Genomic DNA, 27282 nt, shown 5'->3' with positions numbered 1-27282 from the left:
TGATAGCAAATGCTAGAGGTTTTAGAAGTCTGGGGCTGATTGTGGTCTAAAGGTATGTTTGATTGGAACTTGAGATGATTTAATATTATTAGGAAAAGTAATAATTCAGTGAACCATAAAGATGTCATTATATTCCTGTAGAAAGTCCATACATCTAAGTTTCAATAACAATTAACAGTTACTGGCCATTCATATTCTTTGGTGGCCAAAAGATAAATGGCAGGTATTATTGCATGCTACTGTAGATCATGGACTAAATAACCATTTGAATTTTAAACATGTCTTGAAAAGACAGACGTTAAAAGTAAAATAAATAAATAACATTGATTTTACACAGCAGAAGTTTGCTACAGATATTTTAGCAGAATCTTTATTGTGCAAGAATACTTCTTTAGAAGAATATACTTCTGAATTTGAATGAAGATAGTCATGTGACATATTAGTTGTTATTTAAGACTGGATGTATAGACTTTCTACGATAATCTGATGAAGTAATCATGTTTCAGATGAAAACATTTATTCCTGGCACCAGTCAGAGTTTTCAACCATGTTATTCTTGGTTTGTTTTTATTTACATTAGGAAAAGTGATGCTTATTACAATGCAGGCAATGCTCATATATACTTATGATAGAGACAATATGAATATACCCATTCCCATCTTATTTTGGTTGTATAAGATTCTTTCTTAAGTTAATTATCTATAGCAAGGATATCATAATTTGTAAGGCATGGATATGTTAGCACAGAGACATAGTTGATGAAATATTCAGAAGTAAAATGAAATACTTTTTGTAAGGTGAGTCAAGTAAAGAGATGGAAAGAAGATTGTAATGTTTTAAACTTAATTGTTAGTGCACAATTTGGTGAGGTGGGTTCTTGGTTTGGATTGAAAGGTTTTTGACTTAGATTCTAGCTACTGCAACTGACTGATCTTAGAAATCGGGGTGGATTATATTTGTCTGTCAAGTTACTAATTGTAGGGCATTTGCTAGTTTTCTGTAAATAACTTTTTATTTTATTTTAAGTTAAATGTGTAAACCAGGGTAGACCACTGATCACAAATGATCATAATTCAGTCTCAGTCCAGGTAAGAAAAGACAGATGTACATTTCAGCATGAAACAATATGATATATGGCGATTATATACAATTATTAACAATAAAACAGGATTTACAATAAGATAAAAACAAGGTGAGTAATACAACATTCATAGTGTAAGAGGATTACAAATGTATAGAATCATCAGCAGGTTAGTGGTGTATGAATCACGACGATAATTTGAATATATTTTAGTGAAGATAATGGGAGGAAGGAAGGAGAAATTCAGTGGTGTGCATTTGGTGAGTCCATGGAGATGGACCTTTAGCTGGATTGAAATATTGGCTAGGATGCATTGTCTTTAATTTGGGAGGAGGTACATTCTCATTGTCTAGGGCCAAGTGTGAAGAAGCAATGATCTGTGCAGTGAAGTTTTGTTTTGGGGAGTTTTGAGGTAGATGCAGTGTGGCTCTAGCCCCTGAGGCTATAAGACTATAAGAAGGTGTTTATTTAATTAGTGTTGTTGCAAAGGGAAGTAATGTTTCTTTGTATATTCAGTACTTTGAATAGTTATCCTAATAGAAGGTCAGCTCTCTGTTTTATATATATACAAGGAGTTTTATATATACATATATATGGCCAAGGAGACCAGATAATCAATCCGTAGGAGAGTATTCTGCTTTGAATCCAGCGCCTTTGGACCGCACGCTGACAGCGTCCACAGTATCTACTTCTATTGGTCCACAGACAAATGCATCTGGTGCTGACAAAGATACGTCAGCAGAATCATTCACTACGCCACCAGAGACTTTTGCTTCAGTAACTGCTACAGGAGCAATGTCCACGCCGCTTCCAAACCAGGAAGCAAACAAAGCAGCTAAATTGTTACAATATAATACAGGGGCCATTAGTAAAAGACGTGATGACAATGCTCCTTTTTTACCTTTACCGATACGAAAGTCGTCATTCGTGAAAGGAAGAAGGAACAGCTGGGAAAGCAGAAAAAGAAAGCTATCAGGCGAAATGAATGCATACCAAACCAGAAGAATGAGGCAGTAAGAGCACTTTACTTTAATCTATCCAGTTACGTTTTGAATACCAGTGACATAGAATTGTTAAATAAAGGCCTCTCATTTATTCCCTCTCGGGGAAGCAAATTATCAGACATTTTAATTGACTTGCGTTTTTTTGCACGCTCAGTTTGCTTGAAACTGTTTTACACCAAGGATGACAGTAATGTCGCTAATACTGCAGCTAGCATTCCCACTTATAGGAAGAAGAGTTCGTTTACACCAGTTATGCCAGCGCATATAGACTCTTTTATTAAGTTATGTGAAACTGAGTTCTATGACTATTTTTATAATGGAAGGAAGAAATGTATGTTTTATAATATGACAAGTGATAATATGAAATCGTTATCTAATTTTAGTCATGATTATTCATTAATTTTTAGGCCAGTAGATAAAGGTGGAGGCATAGCCATATTTGACGCTGCTGACTATAATACACTAATGAATGATATGTTGAAAGCCGACACTACGTATTTTTTAATTGATAGTATGAAATTGAACCAAATTATTAAAACTGTTCAAGCGGACCTATATGATATGCTTATGTGTTATCAAATATCAAATAGTTTATATGAATATTTTTCCATTGATAGCCCAGTAGTTCCTGTAATCAAAGGACTACCGAAACTGCATAAGGGAGTTTCACCCCCACCAATGAGGCCGATAGTGTCAGGAGCAAAATGGATTACAGAGAACATATCTAACTATTTAGAAAAAACCTTAAGACCGTTAGTTGAAGCCATCCCCACAATTCTTAAAGATACATACCAGCTTATTGAATACCTACAATCTTTGAATATTGAATTTAATCAAAATCAACATCTTCTAATTACAATGGATGTACAAAGTCTTTTTACATCAATCCCAAATGACATTGGGATAGATGCTATACGTGAATTATTACAATATAATCAGACTATAAGTGGAAATACCAACATCTTAGTTTGCCAACTACTAGACTTAGTACTTAGCAACAATGTGTTTGCATTTGGGGGTCACCTGTTTTTACAAACTTGTGGGGTGGCCATGGGGACCCCCTGTGCAAACACATATGCTAACTTAGTTGTGCATTATTGGGAGTCGAATTTTGTCTTTAAACACATCCTATTTCAAAAGGTTTTGATTTATAAACGGTTTGTAGATGATATATTAATTGTGTGGGATGGCTCAGCTGAGGAATTTTATAATTTTAAAGACTATTTAGAGACTACCACCACGTTCCTTAGGTTTTCAGTTGAAACCTCATATTCTTCTGTAAATTCCTGGATGTCAGCCTAAACATCAGGAGAGGCAAACTTACAACTACATTGTTTAAAAAAGAGTGCTGGAGAAATACAATTTTGAAATATGACAGCATGCACCCGCGCCATACATTTAAAGGTATTTTAAAAAGCCAATTTACTAGGATAAGTAAGATTTGCATGGATAAAGAAGATTTGGATAGGGAAGCTGATAAAATGGTAGAAATGTTTTTGGAAAGAGGGTATGACCTTGATTTAGTAATGGAAGTTAGAAATGAAGTTTTACCTTTTGAAAGTTTGATACAAATTGAAACAAACTGTAACTATAGTTCAACCTTTTTTAAAAATGATAGGTATAACTATAATGACCAAGTATCTTTTATCACGACTTATACTAATGATTTTATGAATATTAAGCAAATATTATCTAATAATTGGAAGGTTTTATTATTAGATGAACCTACAAAGAAGATAGTAGGTAATACTCCACACATAGTTTACAGGAGTAATAGAAATTTAAAATCTTTACTATGTGACAGAACACCTAAACTAATGCAAAATCAACATTTTTTAAATGATTCTTTTGGAACGTACCCCTGCCAACATTGTAATTACTGTAAGTTTATTACTAAACATCAAACTTTTTCACATTCTGAATTTAATTATAGTTTTAAACCAAGTTTCAGAGCCACATGCGACACTACAGGGTTAATTTATTTGGCTACATGTGAATGCTGTAATGCATTCTATGTAGGACTTACCAAACGGAAACTTAAGAATAGAATATACAACCATCAATGCGACATAAAAAAGAAAAATGAATTAAATGCCTTAGCCAAACATGTAATATGTAATCCATCACATTTTTTTGTTTTTAGAGTGTTGCAGATAGTGGGGATCACGGACAGGGGAGGTGATTATATAAATTTGCTTGAGTTGATTGAATTACGTTGGATTCTCAAACTTAGAGGTCACTGTCATCCAGGTTTAAATAATTACATCACAATAAAACCTTTCCTTAATAACCGAAGATAATAGAGCTATTTAGATGCCTATCTAGATTTATTTATACTTGGTTATATATCTTATCAGCCATTTATTTAAAATATTCAAGGTTATAGTACATATTAGTCATTTCATTCTCCTAAATGGTACTAATTTCTTTGATTTTAAGATAGATTTTTAGATGTTTGTTTTTAAAGTTTCACCAATATAGTTAGATATAGAACTGAACTTTTTATATTCATAATATAGCTAGATGCTACTGATGTTTTGGATATTAACACTTTAAAGTCCTTTTTTGACTGAGTCCGTATACACTTTCTATGTGTTTATGATATAAAACAAATTTATTTTCTTATATCTTTATATCTTTATATACTATATTTTTTGTATGCATATTTATTCACTATTTTATGACTATATTTATATATTTATATGTCTATATTTATATTTATATATTTATAAGTTTACTATCATAAATTGCATTTTATATTTTTTAATATTAATGTATTAGAAATGATTCCATGAAAAGTTTTTGGTGATTAGTTAATTATGACAAACATGATTTCATAAATATATTTTACTGTAAATGAATATGTCTATAACTTTAAACTACTGTTTTATAAAAAAATTTTTTATTTTCACATACTGTTCGGCTAAATGAATGCTTTGTATCTAGTCAGCATTATAACTTTAAGAGAAGTTCATCTGGAATGGGTCACCATGATTAGAATCACAGTTAATTGATTAATTGAATAATTTTATTGAATCTTATTGAATTACTTTGGGCTATGCCTCCCTATAAATAAGCAGTTGTTTTTCATATTAAATTGTCTGAAGAAGCGTATAGCAGTATACGTGAAAGCGCTTACCGTTTTGTCTGTTTCACTTAATAAAAAAGTTTCAGTAACGTGGAGAGTCGGAAGTTTCGTTTTCTGTAAAGGTGTTTATTTAATTAGTGTTGTTGCAAAGGGAAGTAATGTTTCTTTGTATATTCAGTACTTTGAATAGTTATCCTAATAGAAGGTCAGCTCTCTGTTTTATATATATACATATATATATATATATATATATATATATATATATATATATATACACACACACACACACACACACATTAATATATATATATATATTTTATATATATATATATATATATATATATATATATATATATATATTATTGGTGATTCAATATGTGGAGTTTCCTTTTGCTGCAAATGCAACACAGGAAACACCTTATTCTAGATGGAATCAAATAATACCTTTCCCTGTTGCTGTCCTGCTAGTCTTAGCAAGTAAGGGGAAGATTTTATTGGCCCAATATAGTAGGGAGTTAAACTTTTTTCTTGTATTGGGAGGTAGAGAGAAGTTTAGAAATGGATCAAGTAAAAGGTCTATGTATTTAAATGAGGTAATATTTTCTATAGGTTTGTTGTTGTGGTGGTCACAGATTTGTAAAGGGTGCAGAGTTTTGTTAAGATTTTGCTTTGCCTCAAAAATCTTGGTTTTAATTTGCTGGAGTTGAGTTGGAGGTTATTGTTATTGATCCTGTGGATTACTGACAGGAAATCTGACTGGAGGTCTTTTTGGAGATTATTGATGTAGTAATATGAGAGGACCACGTCATCAGCATATAGTGATACGGGGAGGTGAAGTAGGTCAAAAGGTACTCTATTTATATAGAAGATGGGAGAGAGTCAAGTATGGATCCTTGCAGAACCACCTTTTTGAAGGTTAGATGAATGAAAGAAAGAGGAATGAATGTCTGACACCATGAAAAATAAGAATCTGTCACTATCACCAACTCCACCCCATATATTTTCAAAGAACCAATAGGGCTAGATGACATAGTCTTTACTTTTTTATCTTTCTACTTTCACCTTCATCAGCATGCTTTTCTTCAACTTTTCCTCACTTTCAGCCATTAGAGTGGTATCATCTGCATATATAAGGTTGAAAATATTTCTCCCAGCAATTCTGATTGCAACATTTAAGTACTCTAACTCAGCATTTTACATGCTATATTCACCATGTAAATTGGGGTGTTCTACAAGCTGTCGCGTTCCAAGAGTTCAAAGCCCAATCTCAAACCCAGGGACTCGATCATTTTGTAGCTTATGTAGGCAGCTGCTCAGGCTTTAACTTAAGCAACTGATGCAGATTACCTGAGCACATTATTCATGTCTGAGTGAGCTGAGTGCAGCAGCCATGGTGAAAGAGTGGAAGGGGGTATAAACTAGGGCACTGATGATGAAGGGAGTTTTAGCTTTAGGGAGCAGGAGAGGATTTTAGGTTTAGGGAGTGAGAAGGGGGTCTTAGGGTTAGGGAGCAGGGGGGGGGATTTAGGTTTAAGCAGGAGAAAGAGAGTTTTAGGGCTAGAGTTAGAGTTCTGATAGGACTATAGGAGGTAAATAGTTTTGGGAAGGGTGAGTTAGTGGGAGCTTGAGGTCTTGCTTATTTGAGCAAGTGGCAATCAGCAAGTGTATCATGAGCATATAGCACTCAAGCACTTGGAATGTGTACATTGAATAAACAGGATGACAAAATACAGCCCTGTGGTACTCCTTTCCAAATGCTATATCAGTCAGTTAATCCATATTCAGTTCTAAGTGTTGCTTCCTGTTCTGCATAACAGTTCTTCAAGAGGTAAATAAGGTGACCTAGCATCCCCATTTCTGTAACTTGTTATACTTCATATAGGCAAAGGTTTTAGAGTAGTGAATACAACATAAGTGAATATTTTTATGGAGCTCCCTTGGGTTTTTTTTTTCCATTTTTAGTGGATGTTGACTATCTGATTTTTGATGCCTCTGCCTCTTCTAAAACTAGCCTGTACATGTAGTAGCTGTTGGAGCTTACAGGATCTTTGTCATTATATTGTTAGTATGGAAAACAATGGGAATTGTTCAATAACTTAAGCACTCTTTAGCACCACCATTTTGGAATATAAATTGACCTTTTCCACTCTAATCAGCACAGTTATGTTTTGCAAGTTTGCTGGGAAATTCGATCCAGCTCTGCATAATTCCACAGGATTTTACATAATTCAGATGGAATTATATCATTTCTTGTGGGTTTATTATTAGCAGATTTAGCATTTTAAGTCTTTCAAGGCCCACTGAACTTCACTGTTCAGGAAGTCTGGCTATAGAACAGAGACCATACTGTTGTATGTATCATGGATGCTAGAGTCTCCTGTTACTTTCCTAATATTTTCTGCTTCTTTTATTTCCCTCCATCGTTGTCATTTACCATGCCCATTTTACCTGGAAGTTCCCATTAATATCCTCATTCTTCTTGAACAGATCTCTTGTCTTTCTCGTTCTGTTGCCTCCTTCCAAGTGTTTGCACTGCCCTTTTGCCTCCTTATCTCTCCTTGATATTTCCTGAAACTCTGCATCCTGTGTGACATATTGTTTTGTTATCTCCATTACATTCTGCTATACTTCGTTTGTCAGCCACTTCTGAAGCCTCCACAGACAACCATTTTGCCTTCTCAATCTTAACATTTGGAACATTTATATGACATCTGCTGCACAATATCATAAACTTCAATCAGGAGTTCTTCAGGTGCTCTCTCGCTGTCTCTCTGCAAGGTTTGATCTTCACCTTCACTGTATATTCATCTACTGAACTATTATTGGGCTTGTACCTCACTGGCCTGAATGCCTTTCTGTTCATCTTTAATTCTAAACTTTGCATTAAGAAGTGGATGGTCTGAACCATGGTCAGCCCCATGTCTTGATTTTGCTATCTGCATAGAACTCTTCCACCTCTGTCTTTATGGTGCGTAGACAGTCTGATTTTGCACTGACCAGCTGCTGACAGCCATTTGTATAGTTGTCTCTTGGACAGTTTATGATGTTTGCTATCACTAATGAATTATCTTGACAGAATTTTACTAGTCTATGCTCTGCTTCATTTTGTACTCCAAGGCCAAACCTGCCTATCATTTCAGATGTACTTTGACTTCCAATGTTAACATTTCAATCTCTTATGATAAATATAATATCTTTTCTGGTGTTCAAAATGTTTCCCCAGATCATCAAAAAAAAATATATTCAGCTTCCTCCTCTTCAGCATCTGTAGTTGGAACATAAATGTGCATCACTATAATGTTTAACAGCTTACTTTATAGACTGATTTAGATCATTCTAACATTTTAGGTTATAATCAAGCATTGATTTTGACACCCTTTTACTATGAGAGCTGCTCAGTTTCTTCTGTAACATTCTTGACCACAGTAAAAGATCTGATGATTACTTGACGTAAGATGACCCATTCCTGTCCATTTTAGGACTATAATTCCCAAACTAGCAATGTCTATTCTTGTCATCTCATCCTTAGCCAGTTCATGTTTACCTTGATTGCATTCAAACATCTAATTATGTACAGTTATTTGCAGACTTGGACTTTACTTTTATCTATGAGCATCTAAGCAGACAGACACACTTCCGTCTCTAATCTATCCACTTCATAAACTCTTGCACTGCTTACGCATGGCCTCTTCTCTTCTCCAATATTGTGCTGGGCATCTTCAGACCAGAAAGGTATGCTATAGTGTTTGTCACTTCTAGCCAGTTTGTTTTCTTATGGTATTTTAAAGTGGTGTGTTTTGTAAGGATGCTTTGTTGCAAATAGCAGTCATACTGTAAGTTTGTTTGAGTTTGAGAAGTTGTATTTTTGGGATATTATCCTGTACAGTTGAGGCAGACAGGAGAGTAGGAAGAAGAAGTAGAACTGTTTGTTACCAGCACAGTGTTCAGTTAAATATGGTTTAGATATCCATAGCATTCCATAGCATGCCTGTGTATTTTTTTTTAGGCATGACATAATTGATTTGATGGCTAAATTTTCGGTCATGATTGATAAGTTAGAAGCTCATGTTATATTTATTCCATGGGCAAGGGGAAGACGGCACACACCGCCTCCTTTGACCAGGCCAAAGCCTTTAACACTATTCCCCACTCGACATAATAGATACACTCTCTCAATTAGGCATCAATCCATATGTTACCAGATGGGTAGCAAACTGGTTCACTTATAGAACCCACATAGTCAAAATAGGAGAAGCCACCTCAAGCAGTACACCTGTAACAAGCAGCATATCCCAGGGTTTAGTCTTGGGGCCTCTGTTATTTAGGATATACTTTTTTGAGGTGCAGGCCAAAACCAGTGGGCTATGGCTGACCAAGTTTGCAGATGACTGCAAGCTGGGTGCTGTCATCAATTCCCCTAGTGATGTGGACATCATCCAAGAGGGTCTCACTCAGACAAATAACTGGTGCCAGAAACATGGCCTCAAGCTGAATACCAAAAAATGCATCATCATCCCCTTTGGTGAGAGTGATGTCCCCATTACAAATGATCACATTAATAACAATGTCCTAAGCACTTAATCAGTCATGAGGGATTTGGGCACCCAGGTTGATAGCAACCTGACTTTTGACCACCATGTTGCTTCCATTGTACGGAAAGCCTTCTTCATGGCCCACCTCATAAGTAAGGGTATCTCATCCAGGGACAAGGAGGTCATAACATCCCTGTATTCTTCCCTTATAAGGCCCATTATTGAGTACAATGCCCCTTTTGGCATGTACCTCACAAAGCACATGCAGCAGCTGGAAAGACCACAGAGGTTCCTCACCAGGAGAATCCAGGGCCTCAAACATCTACCATACACAAATAGGCTAAAATCCCTATCCCTCTACTCATCTTCATAGTGACTCCTCAGAGATGACCTCTGTCTGGCATACAAGGTGATCACAGACCCCATCTTGATGGGACTATTGCATATCCAAAAGTCAAGCTCCACTCGAGTAACCCACATGCACAGCCTCAACCTGGTCTGTGACATCAACAAAACTTGTTAGAGGGATATATTTGTGTCCCAGAGACTCCCCGACATATGGAATAGACTCCCAAACCACATCAAGAAGAGTACCTCTTTACCCCTTTTAAGTGCAACTTGAATAACTGGATTTTAAACAGAAAATATACCCCTGGGATTCCACCCATGTCCCTGCTGGACAGGAGCATCAGGTGCTGCTTTGTCTAAACATGGGCTAAACTCTTGGCTAGGCTTATAAGGGCCTCAGGGCCAATAGCCTAGTAACCTCCTATGATCCTATGAAGTACACCTAGCAGTTTGATTTAAATTATTTGTTTCTATTACTGTATCGTTTAGGTAGATGATTTAAAATTGTGTGCTGTTTTGTTGCGTGGTATCATTTTTTTTTATTTTTTTGGCATTTAGCAGTAAGTTTGATTCTGTAATCCGTTTTTCACATTGTAAAGGAATGTTGAGTGATAGGCTGCAATTGGATAAGGGTTTAGTTGTGCATATTAGTGTAGAAACATGTGCATATTATACCACAGATACATTTGTTACTATTTTGTGCATATTATTTATGAATATGTTGAGCAGTCGACCCAGTATACATCCTTGATTGTTTTATCAATAATTGCCTAACTTTGAGAGCAGCTGTGCAAGTTTGCCCTAGCTGTAAAATGTTGGTCCGGAACATCACAAGAAAAGACAATGTTCTGAAGCCACTCAGTTGTCTCCAACTCTTTGCTTATCTAGCAAACCAGAAGGTTTTGTGGCAGTTATTGGTGCAGTCCCAATCCTTCTCAAATGGAAAGATTGTGTACAGGATTCTCCATGGATAAAAGAAAAGTAGTCATATTCCCCTTTGTTCCCAGTCCCGAAGATTTTGCAGCATAAGGTTCGTAGGTTCATAGGTATATACTAGGTGAATGATCACCAGGACCTTTATGAGCCTAGCTGTGCAATCCAACCCAATTGTGTCCCTATGTGTCATGAGCACTTATTAGAAAGGCATTCTAGAGGTTATGGGAGGTATGTTAGCTTGGGCATTACTATTTTCCCCTGTCTATCAGAGACACGGCAGATGCACTTAGGCTGAATTTCCGATTTCCCATCCATTGGTCAAGTTTACGCTTAAATAGGGTTAGAGATGAACTCTACTTCACATGAATGAGGAGCCTGTTCCAGAGCATGGGGATCCTCTGAGACACATATCTGTCTCACCAACATGTCTTATTTATGTCACAAGCAAAATTTAAATCCTTGGATTCTGATGCTGATGCTGTTCATTTTGCGGATGTGCAACAGGTCCATCAGAGCTGGATCTGAGGATGCCACATATACAGGCATAGATCACCTCTCAGTAACCTGTAGGTGACAGAATATAGAGATAAAGCTTTAAGGCAATCCATATATGGCAATCAAGCTGTTTATACCCTGGATTTTCCTGATAAGGAATCTTTGAAGGCATTCCAACTGTTGCTTATGTCTGGTCAGATATATACCAAAGGTGGCATTATACTCAATTATGGATCTGATAAGGGCTGAATAAAGTGGCACTATGACTTTCTTGGACCTGGATGACATGACCTTACCCATAAGTTGGGTATCATAGAATGATTTTCTTATTACCTTGGCCACATGTTGGTCAAAGGCAAAATCACTATCTGCATATGTTCCCAGATCCCTGATACCGGGTCAACTCTTAGGGGTGTCTTATTGATGGAGTAATTAGCATGAGTGGCAGTTTTCCCAAAAGGTACTATAATACATTTCTTGTTATTGAGTTTTAATCCATGACTTTGGCACCAGTCATTTGTCTGTGTTAAACCTTTTTGTAAGATATTTGTGTCATGGAGGAATCTATGACCACTCTCAGTTTGCAGTCATCTGTGATCTTGGTCAGCCAAAGGACCTTGACATTAGCCTTTACCTCTGAGAAGTAGTTGCTAAATTGGAGAGGTCCCAGGACAGAGATATGAGGTACCGCATTGGTGCCTGGTTTCTTAGTGGAGGTGATATCACCAATGATGGCTTCCTAGGTCCTGCCTGGGAGCCAACTGGAAATCCAGCAAGTTATGTAGGGGTTTATGCCAGGTCAGTGAGTTTGTCAACTATACTCAAGTGGGATATTGTACTGATTGCATTAGTCAAGTCCAGGTAGACAGTATGAACCATTTTCTCCTCATCTGTTGCCTTGGTGGCCTTATTAAAGAAGTCCACCAGATGTAGTAGGCATGACCTTCCCTTGACAAAGTCAATTAGAGTTGGGTCCAGTGTCTGAAGGTTGCCTTTGTCTTTGTTGATCATTTACATGACGATTCATTCCATGGCTTTACATATTAGACTAGTCAGACTAATAGGTCTGTGTTTTCTAAGGTCAGCTCATGGTCCACCCTTGTGAAGTGGAAAGTGAGCATTAAGAAATATGCATGTTATTTCTGGGATTTATATTGGGAGTGCAACATTTTCATTACAAATTGCTGCCTTTTGGCTATTCGTGTGCTTCCAGGACATGCATCAAGAAGATTGTCATAATAGCAGAGGCCCTGTAGAAGTTGGGCATCCTTTTTCTATTGTCTGAATGACTGGTTGAAGGTGGTCTCCACTGAGCTGCTCATGGTGTCAGATTTAGGTGAGCTGTTCCCATGCCAAGAGTTACTTGGAGTCCCAATCAACTATAAGTTGCCTTCACATCCAGTATAGCACATTACTACAACATGGATGGTGCTGGATGAAGTGCATTTCCATGTATTTCTGCCATCAGATGGTACGCAGGATCTCATAGAGCTTGTATGCTAGATCACTGCCCAGAGGACATTCCAAGCCTGCCTTCTGTTATACTTATTTGGGCCCCTGGCAGTGGTGATGGTTGCAGTCTTTGGTCATCTCCACAAGGATGACCTGTGTGTAACCATATGCTGCCAATAGCTGCAGATTCATCTTTCCCTTCCTAATCTGCTCCTAGTATTGGAGCCCTCCTACCATTTCTTAGGATACTGTACCTTGGCCTATACTGTAGAAATAGGGGTTTTCATTTTGTTCTCCTCTTCTGTTATAAATCTCTCAAGATGGGTAAATGTTTGTTAGGGCAAGAAGTCCTGACAGGATATATTATTTCCAGATGCAAAGTCAATGCAGTCTGGTCAACAGACTTCTCTATACTGGTCTCTTAGTACTAAAAGCAGTTTTTCTGCTTCACATACTCTGGAGGCAGTTTAGAACTCCACACCCCTGCTGGTAAGGTTCAGTAAACAAGCCATAGTGTAATATTTAAACATGCAAGACAGAACTTAACCTTATCACCTCTACAAGAAGACAGTCCATGTACAGAAGTAAATATCAGCTAGTGTATGGAAACGATATAATTACATGTATTATTGTAAATAACGCATATAAACCTTCATTTAATAATGACTCAGTGCCATTATTCGTCAATAATTTCATGTGCTTTGTTTTGCTGCCAGCCTTTGTCAGCTAGTCATAATTATCTGAAATGTGTGGCACTATTATGTTGCTGACTGCTGCTGTTCATATTATTTATTGCTATTGTGAGCCTGGGTTGCAGCTGAAAGGGTCAACTGACCAGTCCATTAATCCAGTTACCAAATTGCAATCAGTCAATAGATAAATAAATTAAATAAATAAAACTCAAGCTGTTTTCCAGGGCACTGGTCACATCATTTGCAACAAAACTAAAATGTTCATGCCTTGTATAAAAATAAATTCATAGCATCATTCCTATTTTTCCGTAATTTGAAGCTGTTTGGATTTAAAACATATAGTACAGAGTTCAGGAGCATGGCAAAGCAAAAGCTACCTCAGAAAAAATGACCTCAAAGTCATTTCCAATTTTGTTGGTTTCTTTTCACTAGTCTGGCAGGTGGCACATAAGTTAAGGGTTTGAGGTACAGGGTTTGGTTTCCTCAGTCCTCATTTTGCCTACTGTGTCACTTAACCAGACATTGCTCTTGGGTCACCCCAGAAAAGAGTCTGTGTCCAGTGGATCTACATGGTTAACAAATGGAATGCATTGTTGTTGTTGTCATTATGATTATGATTATTATTATGATTATTATTATTATTATTATTATTATTATTATTATTATTATTAATATTATTTTGGCTAATGAGCTGTGCCAAAATAGTGACAAATGTGTCTACATTAGATGGTAGTGTAATCCAATCAGCTGCCTTTTTTGTATTGGCCCATATTCCATGTACAATTAAGTATTTTGGTAGGCATACTAATGCACAGTTGAAACCCACTCCTTAAGTTCTAGCTGGCTTAGAAGAGTGCATAGGTAGTTTTCTGGAATACAGACACTTCTGACACTGACCTATTTATAGTGCAAGAATGTGCCATGCAACCAAAGTCCTTCTCCCTCCTATAAGGAATAAGAAAGGGTACCCACTCAAGAAACTGTGCAGGAATTTTTTGTTATGCTTTCCCTCTTTTTTTACTGACCCCTTCAGCTACTGACACATCCAACTTAGATTACACATTACTCATTTTCTTTAACCCTTGGTGGCAGCGATAAGTTTGGTTTAAGGACCTCTAAATCCTGACCTTTTCAAAGGTTATTTTGGTTGAGCATTGTGGAGAGATGATCACCTCAGTGTGAGCACCTGGTTCTTCAGGTAGTGCTGACCCAATCACCTGATTTACCAAAGTCCCAGTTCCCTTCATACTGGAAGAATTGCAAATTATTCTTAACCGGTAGCTTATTTTTCCCATTTGTCATGTAATCTCTTCAGGTGACTTCCTCATAAACTACTGGGTCAATATTTTTTTTATGAATTGTGTTTGCTCAATTAGGATTTTGCCTGCAGTTCCTGAGAATGGATTTGCAATATTACTGCTGATATCTCAAAGATTCCTGTCAGTCAGAGAAAGGGAAAGAGCCAAAAATACACTTTAAAGTGCACGTTTCTCTTCCTCTGAGCTTGTCTGATCTCAAAGTGAAACTATATAAGTAAGTGGTTATGCAGGGCAAAGCACCCCTACATGAGGTGTGCAGGGGGTTTGCCACCTACAAAAATGTTTTAAGTTGCAAGTTTTCAATTTATTTTGATGTTTCTTTTTTTCTGTGTCTACTCCCTAGGATTCAGAAAGGGTCACTGTGAGTAATAAGCCTTAACTTGAATGACCAACCACTTGCAGATGCCCACTCTGATTCAGCAACAACCCCAAAATAGTGATTCTACACTGTTTGTGAGTCATTCCAGGGGAATGACTAATGCTAATTAGCCATGCGATCTCCCTCAGAAATGCCTGCAAGAAGAAGGGAGTTATGCAGCCAAGCAATTCAGAGGATCACTCGGCTGCGTGAATTAGCATGGTCAGGTTAGGTAAGATGAAGTGGATATGTAGGATATGCAACTGTGATGGTGTGTGTGGCAATATGCGTCCATCTCTGCAAGGGCATGAGTTGTCTCCAATGAGAGAGAGTGTGTGTGTGTGTGTGTGTGTGTGTGTGTGTGTGTGTGTGTGTGTGTGTGTGTGTGTGTTTGCCTGTGTGGTCACAGTAGGGAGGGTAAGTTCATAGGCTCATAGGAGGTTACTAGGCTAATGGCCCTGGGGCCCTTAAAAGCCTAGTCAAGAGTTTATCCCCAAAAAGAAACCTCAGTCAGCACTTGTCGCCCCTGCCAATGAGGGCCACAGGTGAACCCCTAGAAAAAAATGTATGGTTTCCCATCCACTCATCAAAGTTGCGCCTGAAGAGGGTCAGCAAGGTACTCTTCAGGTTTTGTTGATGCCACATATTAGATTCAGTCCTTTCAAGCAGGTAATGTGTGAGGAGTTAGACTTATGGATATGGAGCATCTCTAGTAGGGCAGGTTCCAAGATTGCCTTGTAGGCGAGACACAAATCACCTATGATCAATCTGTATGATGCCGAGTAGAGTGATAGTGATTTGAGTCTGTCCACATAGGACAGGTATTGGAGGCCATGGATTCTCTTTGCGAGGTATTTCTGTGGACTTTCCAGTTGGTGAAGATGTTTGAAGAGGTGCATACCAAACAGGGCATTATTGGTCTAATGAGGGAGAAGTATAGATACCCTCCTTTTTTTCTGAATGCAATCTTTGTACTTATGTGATGAACCAAGTAAAAGGCCACTGCCACTACATGATGGTTGAATGTGAGATTCTTATCAACCTGAGTCCCCAGGTCCCTCACCACAGGTTGTGTGTTTAGGGGGTTACCGTCGATGTGATAATCAGCAGGGGCCGTGTTTCTGCCGAATGGTATGATGATACATTTTTGTGCATTTAGCTTGAGGCCATGACTTTGGCACCAGTCCTTAGTTGCTGTGAGACCCGCTTGCAGTATGTTAACATCATTTGGGAATCAACATCGTTAGGGAATCAATAGTGTAGGTGTTTTTTTGTGTATAAGTGAATGGGTAAGTGTGTGTGACTGCATTTGTATTGGAGTGGAGAGGTTTCACATTGTTTGCTGTGTGTGTGTGTGTGTGTGTGTGTGTGTGTGTGTGTGTGTGTGTGTGTGTGCGTGCGTGCGTGCGTGCGTGCGTGTGTGTGTGTGTGTGTGTGTGTGTGTGTGTGTGTGTGTGTGTGTGTGTGCCGTGTGTTTGTGTCTGTGTATTTTAATGTCTACGTGTATGGAAGAGTGAATGTGGGAAGTCCCTATCCTACCACAATGCATGGGTTATCAGTTGCAGTTACTTACACCAAAAAGTGCTAAGTAGCACTGGTGGTAATTGCAACTGATTCAGAGACTTGCAAATTAGCTGTAGAAAGTCTTCCTCATTGCAGTTAAACCTGCCTCAGAATCACATTTTACAGAACTGTGTAAAGTGCAGCTTTTGGCTGCTCCAGCATATGCTTGCTTAATGCGTTCCTTCTGAATCCTAGAGACTGTTTTTGTTTTGTTTACTTTTGTTTTGATGTGTGGAATTGCATGCTGATTGTATGATAACCAATCAGTTTTGTAAACTCTTCAAACTATGCTTACATTTAGATCCTTGTAATGTCATCCTTTAACTAAGATAAACAAATAACTAGCTGTCCTTGAATATTTTGTAGACTATAATCGAGCCTCCTCTTTGAAACACTAGCTGGTCTCAGGTCAGATGGCAATATCCTGCTCTAAGAACAGGGTTTATAATATTCTTTTCTTGCACTCCCTTTGTGCTTCCTTTTTGAACTGCCACTACAGATGTGTCATTACTGCCTGCATCCCCTTTTCAGAGGCTTGTTTTTTCAGCATGTATTTTCTCAGCCTCAGTTTCCACATAGGTAACCCAGCAAAATAAATATGGCTAAAAATATGATTCAGCCATGGCAAAAAAAACAATTACATAACAAAAGTAGGCAAAAAATGGACTATTTTCTCTGCACTCAAGACAGTATGAATTATTTACTGTTACAGGATTACAAACTATTATAGTTCAGATGGATAAAGCTTGTACAATGAAATGTTTTCCTCATGAAGGCAATGCTGATAATAGAAATTAATGAACATAGTGCAAAACAGTTCAAAAATCACCCTCGGGATCCTGCTCTTCTCCCTGCTGTGTTGGCTACAGTTTTCTTAATTATATTCATTCTATTTCCAACTGATGCAGTTTATTCCCAGGGCATCAATTCTCAGGAAAGTATGTTTAAAGTGGAATAAAGACAAATTAATTGAAATTAGCTGTGCATTAAAATTTGCACAAATGGTTATCCAACACCAAGTGAATGTTTTTCATAGATAATTATCAGAAATTCTATAAAGAACAAGAAGAAAATAAAAAGCACATTTTAGTATAACAGTACTCTGTTCCTTGCATCAGTGCATGTATTGTCTGAATAACAGTATGTGGTGCAGATTAACATTCAAGGATATAAAAACTAGAGAGTACAGCAATGTTTTCCTCTGGATGAAAGGTATTGCTATATCTTTGTGATTCAGTTACATCAAAGACAAATGCCAGACAAGCATACCAAATCCATTTAGAGTAAAGTTTTACTGTGTTTTTCTTTTAAATAAAAATTATAATTCATGCTGTGTGGTGCTGAAGTCTGTAAACTCCCAGCGGTACATGGTGTCACCATGTAGCCACTGTGACTGCACTGCCAGTGAAGATATTTTGCAGGCAACATTACTCAGGGGCTCTCTGGTGAAGAAATTCATGAAATTGACTGTTCGGCTAGGCCAAAATATCAACATCAGCAAGGCAGCATAGATGAGAGACCTATAGTGAGGAATAATGATAAGAGGAGACTAGTGATACCCTTTACTAATAATAATACTTCTATTGTCAACATTATTAAGAGACATTGGAACATTTTACAGTTAGATGATGGTATAAAAGACTTAGTGGGCGAAAAACCATCCTTTAGCTATAAGAATACTAAATCTTTAAAACGTATGCTTTGTTATGAGAGAGTGCCTAAAAATAAGATCTCCTCTGAGAGGAAGGGTACATTTGCATGTCGCTCTTGCAACCAGTGTATAGATATATATATATATATATATAATGAAATCTAATGTTTTTATGCATCCAGATACTGGTGTTAAATATGAGTTTAATGAATACGCTGATTGTAAGTCAAGAAATGTGATTTATCTAGCTTCCTGCATAAAATGTTATTGTTTCTATATAGGAAAGACTAATAGAACCTTAAGAGAAAGGATACGAGAGTATTTGTATGCTATACATAGAGAGAATGAAGGGAATGCCCTAGCCAAGCATGTACTACAAAATGGCACCACACATGCCTTTAGATTTTTAGTAATAGGACAGTTAACAGAGACTGAAAGACTTGGTAATATTGGCAATAAGACATAAAAAGCTGAGGCAAAATGGATTATTAAGCTATCTGCGAATAAAGGTCATGGTCTGTTCGAATAAAGGACTTGTCTTTTCATTCATCTGGTTTTGCTTCGTTTGTTGTGGAGTATCATCCTCTTCTAATTTTGGATTTGTGCTTTTTTTGGGAGGTGATACCTTACCCTGACAGTGTTTTTTTCTTGCTGAACTTTGCTACTTTGTTCACTGAAGGGACATGACAGAAGAAACCAGCAATGTGTTACTTGAATCCAGATCTTTGGGTCTTACAGAAATCTTCACAGAAGGTATTAATCCACTTTTAAAACTGTCTTATGCTGAATTAGCAAAAGCAGCCTCTACACACAGAGATACTGATTGGCATGTAGATGTTTTACAAACAATGAGAAAGCTCGAGGACAACCTCAGTAAAATTAAGAATGCCCAGTGGCAAAAAAGACATATGGAGGCATGCATTAATTTTAAAGTTGTCCCTAGAGGTCTTCGTTTGTTAAAAATGCCTACTTTTGGCTCTGCCTATCCTGAACTTTTGTCTAAGTGGCAGCAACTTAATTTAGATACGAGCTATGCCTACATGAGACTACTTATTGAACAATATACCTTAATAGAGTTGTAACTTCAGCAAGAAGCTATAGCTTTAGAAGAAAAACTGACTGCAGACCTTACCTACACACAGAAAGAAGATTTTCTTTCTGATATAGCGACTACAATGCAAGCGCTAGATAATAAGTTATTATTGGCAAAAAAGAAGAAATTAGAAAGAGACTGTATGGATTTCTCGAGGGGGAACGTCTTCTCCTGGCCGAGAGAATCCACCAGGACAACATATGCTGCGACGCGTACTAACATTGAAATGCCTTTCTCTGAGCGTAACACTTTATCTGCTCCTACTCCTTCCATGCCTGCTTCCTCTTCTCAGGTAGAAGCAGCAGTCAGTGAACAATGCTCCAGTGTGAATACAGTGAACTCTGATGTTTTAAATACAACCACCATGTCAGCACCTGTAGTGAGAAGAAAAACTCCTATGTCAGCAAGTGGAACTGTTTCAGCTGAATCTAATGACACTTCTCTTCGTTTTCCACTCCTTTTTCGACAGGAGATGAGGCGCAATTGGAGTCCACAAACAACCAGGAAAAGGAAGATATCAGGAGGCCAGTTAGAACTTCATAAAAAAACTCTCAAAACTGTAACCAGGACTTGATTATTAATCTTTCCAGTCACATGCTTATGGACAATGAAAGAAAGATTTTGAACAAGGGTTTGTCCTTCATTCCCTCTCAGGGGACTGATGTAAGTGATTTAATTGTTGATATAAAATGTTTTGTTAGAAATATTGCACTTGGTTTACAGTTTGGTAACAATGTTTTTAATACTGATGTTATGTCTTTTAAAAAACCTTCTACTTATATGCCTGCTGTACATCGTTTATTGGAAAGTTTTGAAAGAGCTTGCAGTGATGATTTGTTGAAGTTTTTTGAATCTGACAATATAAAACTTGATTTTTACAATATCACCAAGGAAGAGAAGTTAGCCCTTCATGATTTAAAGAACAATACTAGTATAGTCATTCGACAAGCTGATAAAGGGGGAGCTACAGTACTTCTAGATACCGGCTACTACCATGATACTATGTTAGAAATGCTCTCAGACACTACTACTTATAAGAGACTGAGCATGTCAGATCTAGATAAGTTAATAAAAACAGTGCATGCAGATTTATATCACATGTTGATGTGTGGGATTATTGATGAAGAACTTTACAAATATTTTTTGATAGAAAAACCTGTGATACCAGTAATTAGAGGTTTACCTATGGTACACAAGACCACACATAATCCTCCGCTTAGACCAATAGTATCTGGCAGAGGCTGGTTAACTGAGACAATGTCTATTTTTCTAGAAAAAAACTTGAGACCAGTTGTGGAATCTACTAGATCTATATTACGTGATATGAAACAGTTCTTAGAAACACTAGCACCTTTCAATGAGAACAATATTCTAGAAACTACAGATTATATGGTAACACTAGACGTTGTTTCTCTTTTCACCTGCATACCCAATGATGTAGGGATAGATTTCTTAAGGTTATATTTGTTAAACAAAGGACTTAGCAACAACCAAGTTATTAAACTCACAATGCTGTTAGAAATGGTTCTTTGTCACAATGTTTTTACCTTTAATAATGAATACTTCCTTCAAATTAAAGGAGTAGCTATGGGCACATCTTGTGCAAACTCTTATGCTAACCTTGTGTTAGCATACTGGGAGAATACGTATGTTTTAGAACATTTGGTTTACTCCACTTCTATAAGATATTACAAACGTTTTGTTGATGACCTTTTTTTAATTTGGGGAGGTACACTAGAGCTTCTAAAAGAGTTTGTTCTATATATCAATGGAACTACCACATTTCTTAGGTTGACTGAAATGTATTCACAAAATACAATTGATTTTTTAGATGTGACACTGAGGAAAAGAAACAATACTCTAGAAACAGAAGTATTTAGGAAGGTATGTAGGAAGAATGCTATTCTTCACAGAAGTAGCATGCACCCCCCCCCATATACACAGAAACATTGTGAGTAATCAAGTGAAACGTTTTTCTAATATAACTAGTGATGATTTGGTTTTCTCTGATGCATTAAAAACTATAGAAAGTGATTTTAGGCATAGAGGCTATTGCAATAGAGATATGCGTTCATTGGACACTTTTGAATGTACACATCTAGGACGTCCTTTTATTAAAAAACAAGGCAGCATAGATGAGAGACCTATAGTGAGGAATAATGATAAGAGGAGACTAGTGATACCCTTTACTAATAATAATAATACTTCTATTGTCAACATTATTAAGAGACATTGGAACATTTTACAGTTAGATGATGGTATAAAAGACTTAGTGGGTGAAAAAACATCCTTTAGCTATAAGAATACTAAATCTTTAAAACGTATGCTTTGTTATGAGAGAGTGCCTAAAAATAAGATCTCCTCTGAGAGGAAGGGTACATTTGCATGTCGCTCTTGCAACCAGTGTATATATATAATGAAATCTAATATTTTTATGAATCCAGATACTGGTGTTAAATATGAGTTTAATGAATACGCTGATTGTAAGTCAAGAAATGTGATTTATCTAGCTTCCTGCATAAAATGTTATTGTTTCTATATAGGAAAGACTAATAGAACCTTAAGAGAAAGGATACGAGAGCATTTGTATGCTATACATAGAGAGAATGAAGGGAATGCCCTAGCCAAGCATGTACTACAAAATGACACCACACATGCCTTTAGATTTTTAGTAATAGGACAGTTAACAGAGACTGAAAGACTTGGTAATATTGGCAATAAGACAGAAAAAGCTGAGGCAAAATGGATTATTAAGCTATCTGCGAATAAAGGTCATGGTCTATTCGAATAAAGGACTTGTCTTTTCATTCATCTGGTTTTGCTTCGTTTGTTGTGGAGTATCATCCTCTTCTGATTTTGGATTTGTGCAAAATATCAACATGCTGCCATCACTGGCATAGACTGCACACTTTCCTGGTTGGCTACTCAGCCACACACACAGGCACACAGACATACACACACACACACACACACACACACACACACACACACACACACACACACACACACACACACACACACACACACACACACTAGCATGTTGTCAGCGAGCCTAACTTGTAGCATGTCAGCCTCACAGACACCTACAGTTTATTCAGGGACTGGAACAGAGGCAGATGCTACAAAGCTACTTAGATATTTTTTTCTACTTAGGCAATCTTTATTTGGTATTCTTTACATAGACTGATACTCAGTCAACCAGCAATAAGAAAAAAACAATTGAACAGCCATCTTCCACAAAATCTGCCCACATTTCAAGAGAGTACAAACAGAGCTTAGGATGTTTAAAATCTGTCCGGGGATTGAAAGGGCCTACAGAAAGGATAATTTTATTGGTAAATGACTGAATGTGGACCAGGAGGTATAGCAATCTGTTTCGGAACTCAGATTTAGTATAGGATGAGATTCTGGCCAAATGCACATTCGTGTCAAAAGCTACTATATGTACTCTTTTGACAACTGTCTTTGAGCTACAACAACCTACCAGCCACATGTGACACACCTACCATGAATTGTGGTCTCCAGGAGCAGTAAGATTATCCCACAAGAGAGTTGTTATCCCTATTTACTTGTCTTCCCATTGGCTGCAAGGCAGCTATGAATCCACTGACAGTTCGCTCTTGCTATTATAACTGCCTAGTGTTTAAAAAGGAAAACACTTTCAAGATCATGTATCTTGTCTCTGTGAACATAAAAGTCAGACAACTGCAAGCGCTCATCTGTATTGTATTCAGTCACATAATACAAGATGTCTCAAAGTATTATGACATTCTTATGTTAACATTAGTTCAGTAAATTGCTGACCTTTGGTAACATTCATTTTGCATCTTGGTACCTTTAAACTTTTTTTAAAACGCTGATGGCATTATTACCTTAAGAATCATCATAAAATGAAATGGGGGGGGGGGTATTCACATATTGTACAGTATATGATAACCCAAGAGTTTTACATGGTCAGAGATGTTCACGTGACTGTGTGCCGTTTCAGTATATCACAGATGGAAGATCTTTGGTATTCAATATATACTTAATCAATTTATGAGATAAAAATATGATTTGATTTATTAATCATAATAAGGTGCTCAATGTTATTGTAGATGGGAAAATAGTGGTCTATGACTATGCTTTTTAAAACAGCACTGTGGGCACATCATGAATTAAAGGGTTGTGGGATTCTTTTATTCAAGTGCTGTACTTAATGTTGCATTTTCTGTTTATTGTAGGTATTATTCAGTTTTGTACCCTTTGGAAAGGAAAATATCGGAAACCAAGTCTCGAGACCTAGTGATTTATATTTGGGTTCATGCTATCGTGGCAAGCATTCCTGTGTTTGCAGTGACCAACGTCACAGACATCTATGCCATGTCCATGTGCACAGAAAGATGGAGTTACTCCCTTGGCCACCTGGTATATGTCATCATCTACAATGCCACCACAGTCGTACTACCTGTTGCTGCAGTATTCCTCTTCATGGTCCTTATCCGTAGGGCTCTTAGTGCAAGCCAGAAGAAAAAGGTCATCATAGCTGCTTTGCGGACTCCACAGAATACTATCTCTATCCCATATGTGTCCCAGCGAGAGGCTGAACTACATATTATGCTTCTTTCTATGGTTGTAGTTTTTATCATATGTAGTGTTCCGTACGTGACCTTAGTGATCTATCAGACTATCCTTGACATATCTGACATCTCTGTGTTCTTACTACTCACTGCTCTTTGGGTGCCCAAAGTTTCCTTGCTAGCCAACCCACTGCTATTTTTAATTGTCAATAAATCAGTGCGAAAATGTTTAGTAGGGACAATTGTGCAGCTGCATCGACGATACAGTAGGAGGAACATTGTCAGTTCAGGAGGCATAACGGATGCGAACCAGGAACCAAGTGTCCGTTCAGGAAGTCAGCTACTGGAGATGTTTCACATTGGTCAGCAGAAGATTTTTAAGCCAAGTGAGGAAGATGATGATGAAACAAAGTCCATTGGATCTATGGAATACCAGCAGAAAGAGCCTACTGCCACCAATCTGGAAGTAGAGCATACTCTTGTACAGAAATTTATTCCTCATGCCATCTCTGCAGACTCTGCTGCTCAGGTAGCACCTGCAATGCCAACAGAAGCAGACATGATTAATGACAAATATGCCATGCATTTTGGTTTTGGTCCATTTGAGTTGCCCCCACAGTGGCTGTCAGAGACTCGGAACAGTAAAAAAAGGTTATTACCACCACTAGGTAATACACCAGAGGAATTAATCCAAACCAAACAGACCAAAGGCAAAGCCGAACGAAAACTCAGCAGAAACAATAAAGTTAGTATTTTTCCAAAAGTAGACTCATAGATGGAATGTACTCTTGAAACTAATTTTATTGTTTTCAGATATGTGATCCTATGGGTCCTTTTTTTTTAACTCTGAGATTCCATAATGGCTAATTTTACTACGCCATACAATATATGGAAACAAAACAAAACTGAACACACTCTGATTAACAAAGTGTTCCTTAAGTTAAAGTTTATTACAAGTATCTAACAACAATAATTTGTATTAATTTTTACAAGCCTAATAAATGTGTGTATATACTGTATTTAATTCCTTCTCTGTAATAGTTCACATTAAATGCACACTGCATCTTTTCTCTCAAAAATGTTAATTGTTTCAATGTTTCATATTGCTTGTTGGGCTTTATTGGATGCATGTAATAGTATTGCTGTCTATTTTATTACACAGTTGTTCATACGACAAAATGGTTTGTTTATAGATGGACCCATTAAATGACTGACAGATCTGCAATTTTTATTCAAAAAGGCACAGTTAGCTATGATATTACTGTTCAAGTTATAGCTTGAAAGGGTTATTACAGTACAAGAGACTCATTTATTGACACAGACTGTTACCCAGGACAATGGTGAAAATATTCTATTAAAGTGTCATCAGACCTTTAAATTCCACTCAACCACCATAGATGGGAAGATGAGACAGCCTTTCATGTTGTGCAATAAAGCCAGAAAACATGGTGGGAGGGAAATATAAGCATACTCTGAAATCCTAAAGGAAACAAGCCATGGGTTGTGACATTTGCAGATGAGATGGAAGTGGTGGTCAAAACCTTGGTAGTATGTTGTAGGTTAATGCTCTATTGGCACTGCTCATGTAACTATACTGGAAGAAAAATGAGAAGAAGGGGTTGTGGATGGATGGATGTTAAATCTTGCAAGAATTTTAATGAAAGGTATAGAATCAACGCAGAGAGATGAAATGCATTTATTTGTTTGATATTGTGACAAAACATTGAACTGTAAATAACTTACCAACAGGCTATTGGGTTTACCTGACCTTTAAGCCATTTCATTCAGCAAATCTGTAGGATACAGTAGTTACCTGTTATATTCTATCATATCCTGACTATTCTATCCTGTTCACCACTGTCCTGTCATCATCTGTTTTAACTGTTTTCGCTCAGTGGGTTTTATATTTCAAACTGTTTCCAAACCATTCTTATCTATAACTCAAGAAATTAAATGTTTAAGAATGTTTTTTTTTTTTAATTTAGTGATTACATTCATGTGAATACTTATCATTTGTCACTATTAATTTATATTAAAAATGGAGACAATATTTTTTAAAATGGAGACTGTGTTTTCTTTAATACGAACTTGTAAGCTACCAGGAAAATTCATCTTTTTTATAGAATCATTTTTGTCTGACACCACACTTTTTTTATTTTTCTTGCATATAATAACATTACAACAGACTGTTGTAAAGAGTCAATGTTTTAGTAGTTCTACATTTTTTGTTAATGAATATACAATTATATCCTAGGCATTAATTCATATGTACTCACCCTCCCAGTGGCATTATTTATTACTTCAGTGTGTGACACTTCAGCGATTGGCCTTTTCATTGAAATTTACAAACTTGACCTAACTCAAAGGTTGTTATATTTAGGAAGGGTGCGAGTGGGACACTGTCCCCCATGTGGAAGTATGCAGGTGGGGGGTCCCTCATTTTATTTTGAATTGTGATGAAACAGTCCATCACCGAAGATGGATCCAGTGGATGATGCAATATATTACAGTTGCAAAAGTTCTCATTCCGTAGCTTTAAAAATTATATTTGCAGCGTGTTATGTGAAAGGTATTGTGGTAGGGTTCTAATAGGATCATCGACCATTCACATAAACTTTGTACCTGCAAGTGATCTACTCTGTCCCTGTACTTAGACACAAAATGACATGTCAATAGGGAAGGTGGGAGTACACACCATACTAATGCAGTGGTATCCATAATCCTGTTTTCATTGCACAGAGAGATAAAGAGTGACTATCACCCTGACAAGCTGTGTTCGATTACTGACACAGGTGCTGGTGTAGCCAGACAGGCAGCCTAAGAATAAGCAAATGTTGCCAGCTCACTCTTCCTTAGAGAGGGAGGTGGCTTTGACACACTGCATTGAAGATACCTACTGGTGTATAGGTGTCTCACTCACTGCAGTGAGCCCAGCAAGCCTGCAATGCTTTATGAGACTCCTACATGATGAGGGGAAGCATTTAGAGTAACCTCCATGCTCACTCTGAGGCAGCTATTACAGAGATTCAAAGCCAATAATGGGAGGTAGTTAGAAATTCTGTGTCAAAAACTGGTCTGGCCTGATCTCTATCACCTGACTTGCCTCTGTAG

General features: G+C 37.2%; 1 protein-coding gene across 1 annotated transcript in view; it reads left to right on the top strand.

Moving 5' to 3' along the window:
- GPR176 (G protein-coupled receptor 176) overlaps positions 1-26221 on the top strand; it is a 595877-nt gene extending 569656 nt beyond the window's left edge. The window contains exon 3 of the mRNA XM_044074062.1: positions 23836-26221. Within this exon, the coding sequence (XP_043929997.1) occupies positions 23836-24946 (1111 nt within the window). The 3' untranslated portion in view covers positions 24947-26221. The remainder of the gene's footprint in view (positions 1-23835) is intronic.
- Positions 26222-27282: the final 1061 nt, after the last annotated feature.

Source organism: Protopterus annectens, chromosome 6.part0 (assembly GCF_019279795.1).
Source record: "Protopterus annectens isolate FY-2018-M chromosome 6.part0, PAN1.0, whole genome shotgun sequence".
NCBI lineage: Eukaryota > Metazoa > Chordata > Ceratodontiformes > Protopteridae > Protopterus > Protopterus annectens.
This window is presented reverse-complemented; position numbering and strand designations above follow the sequence as displayed.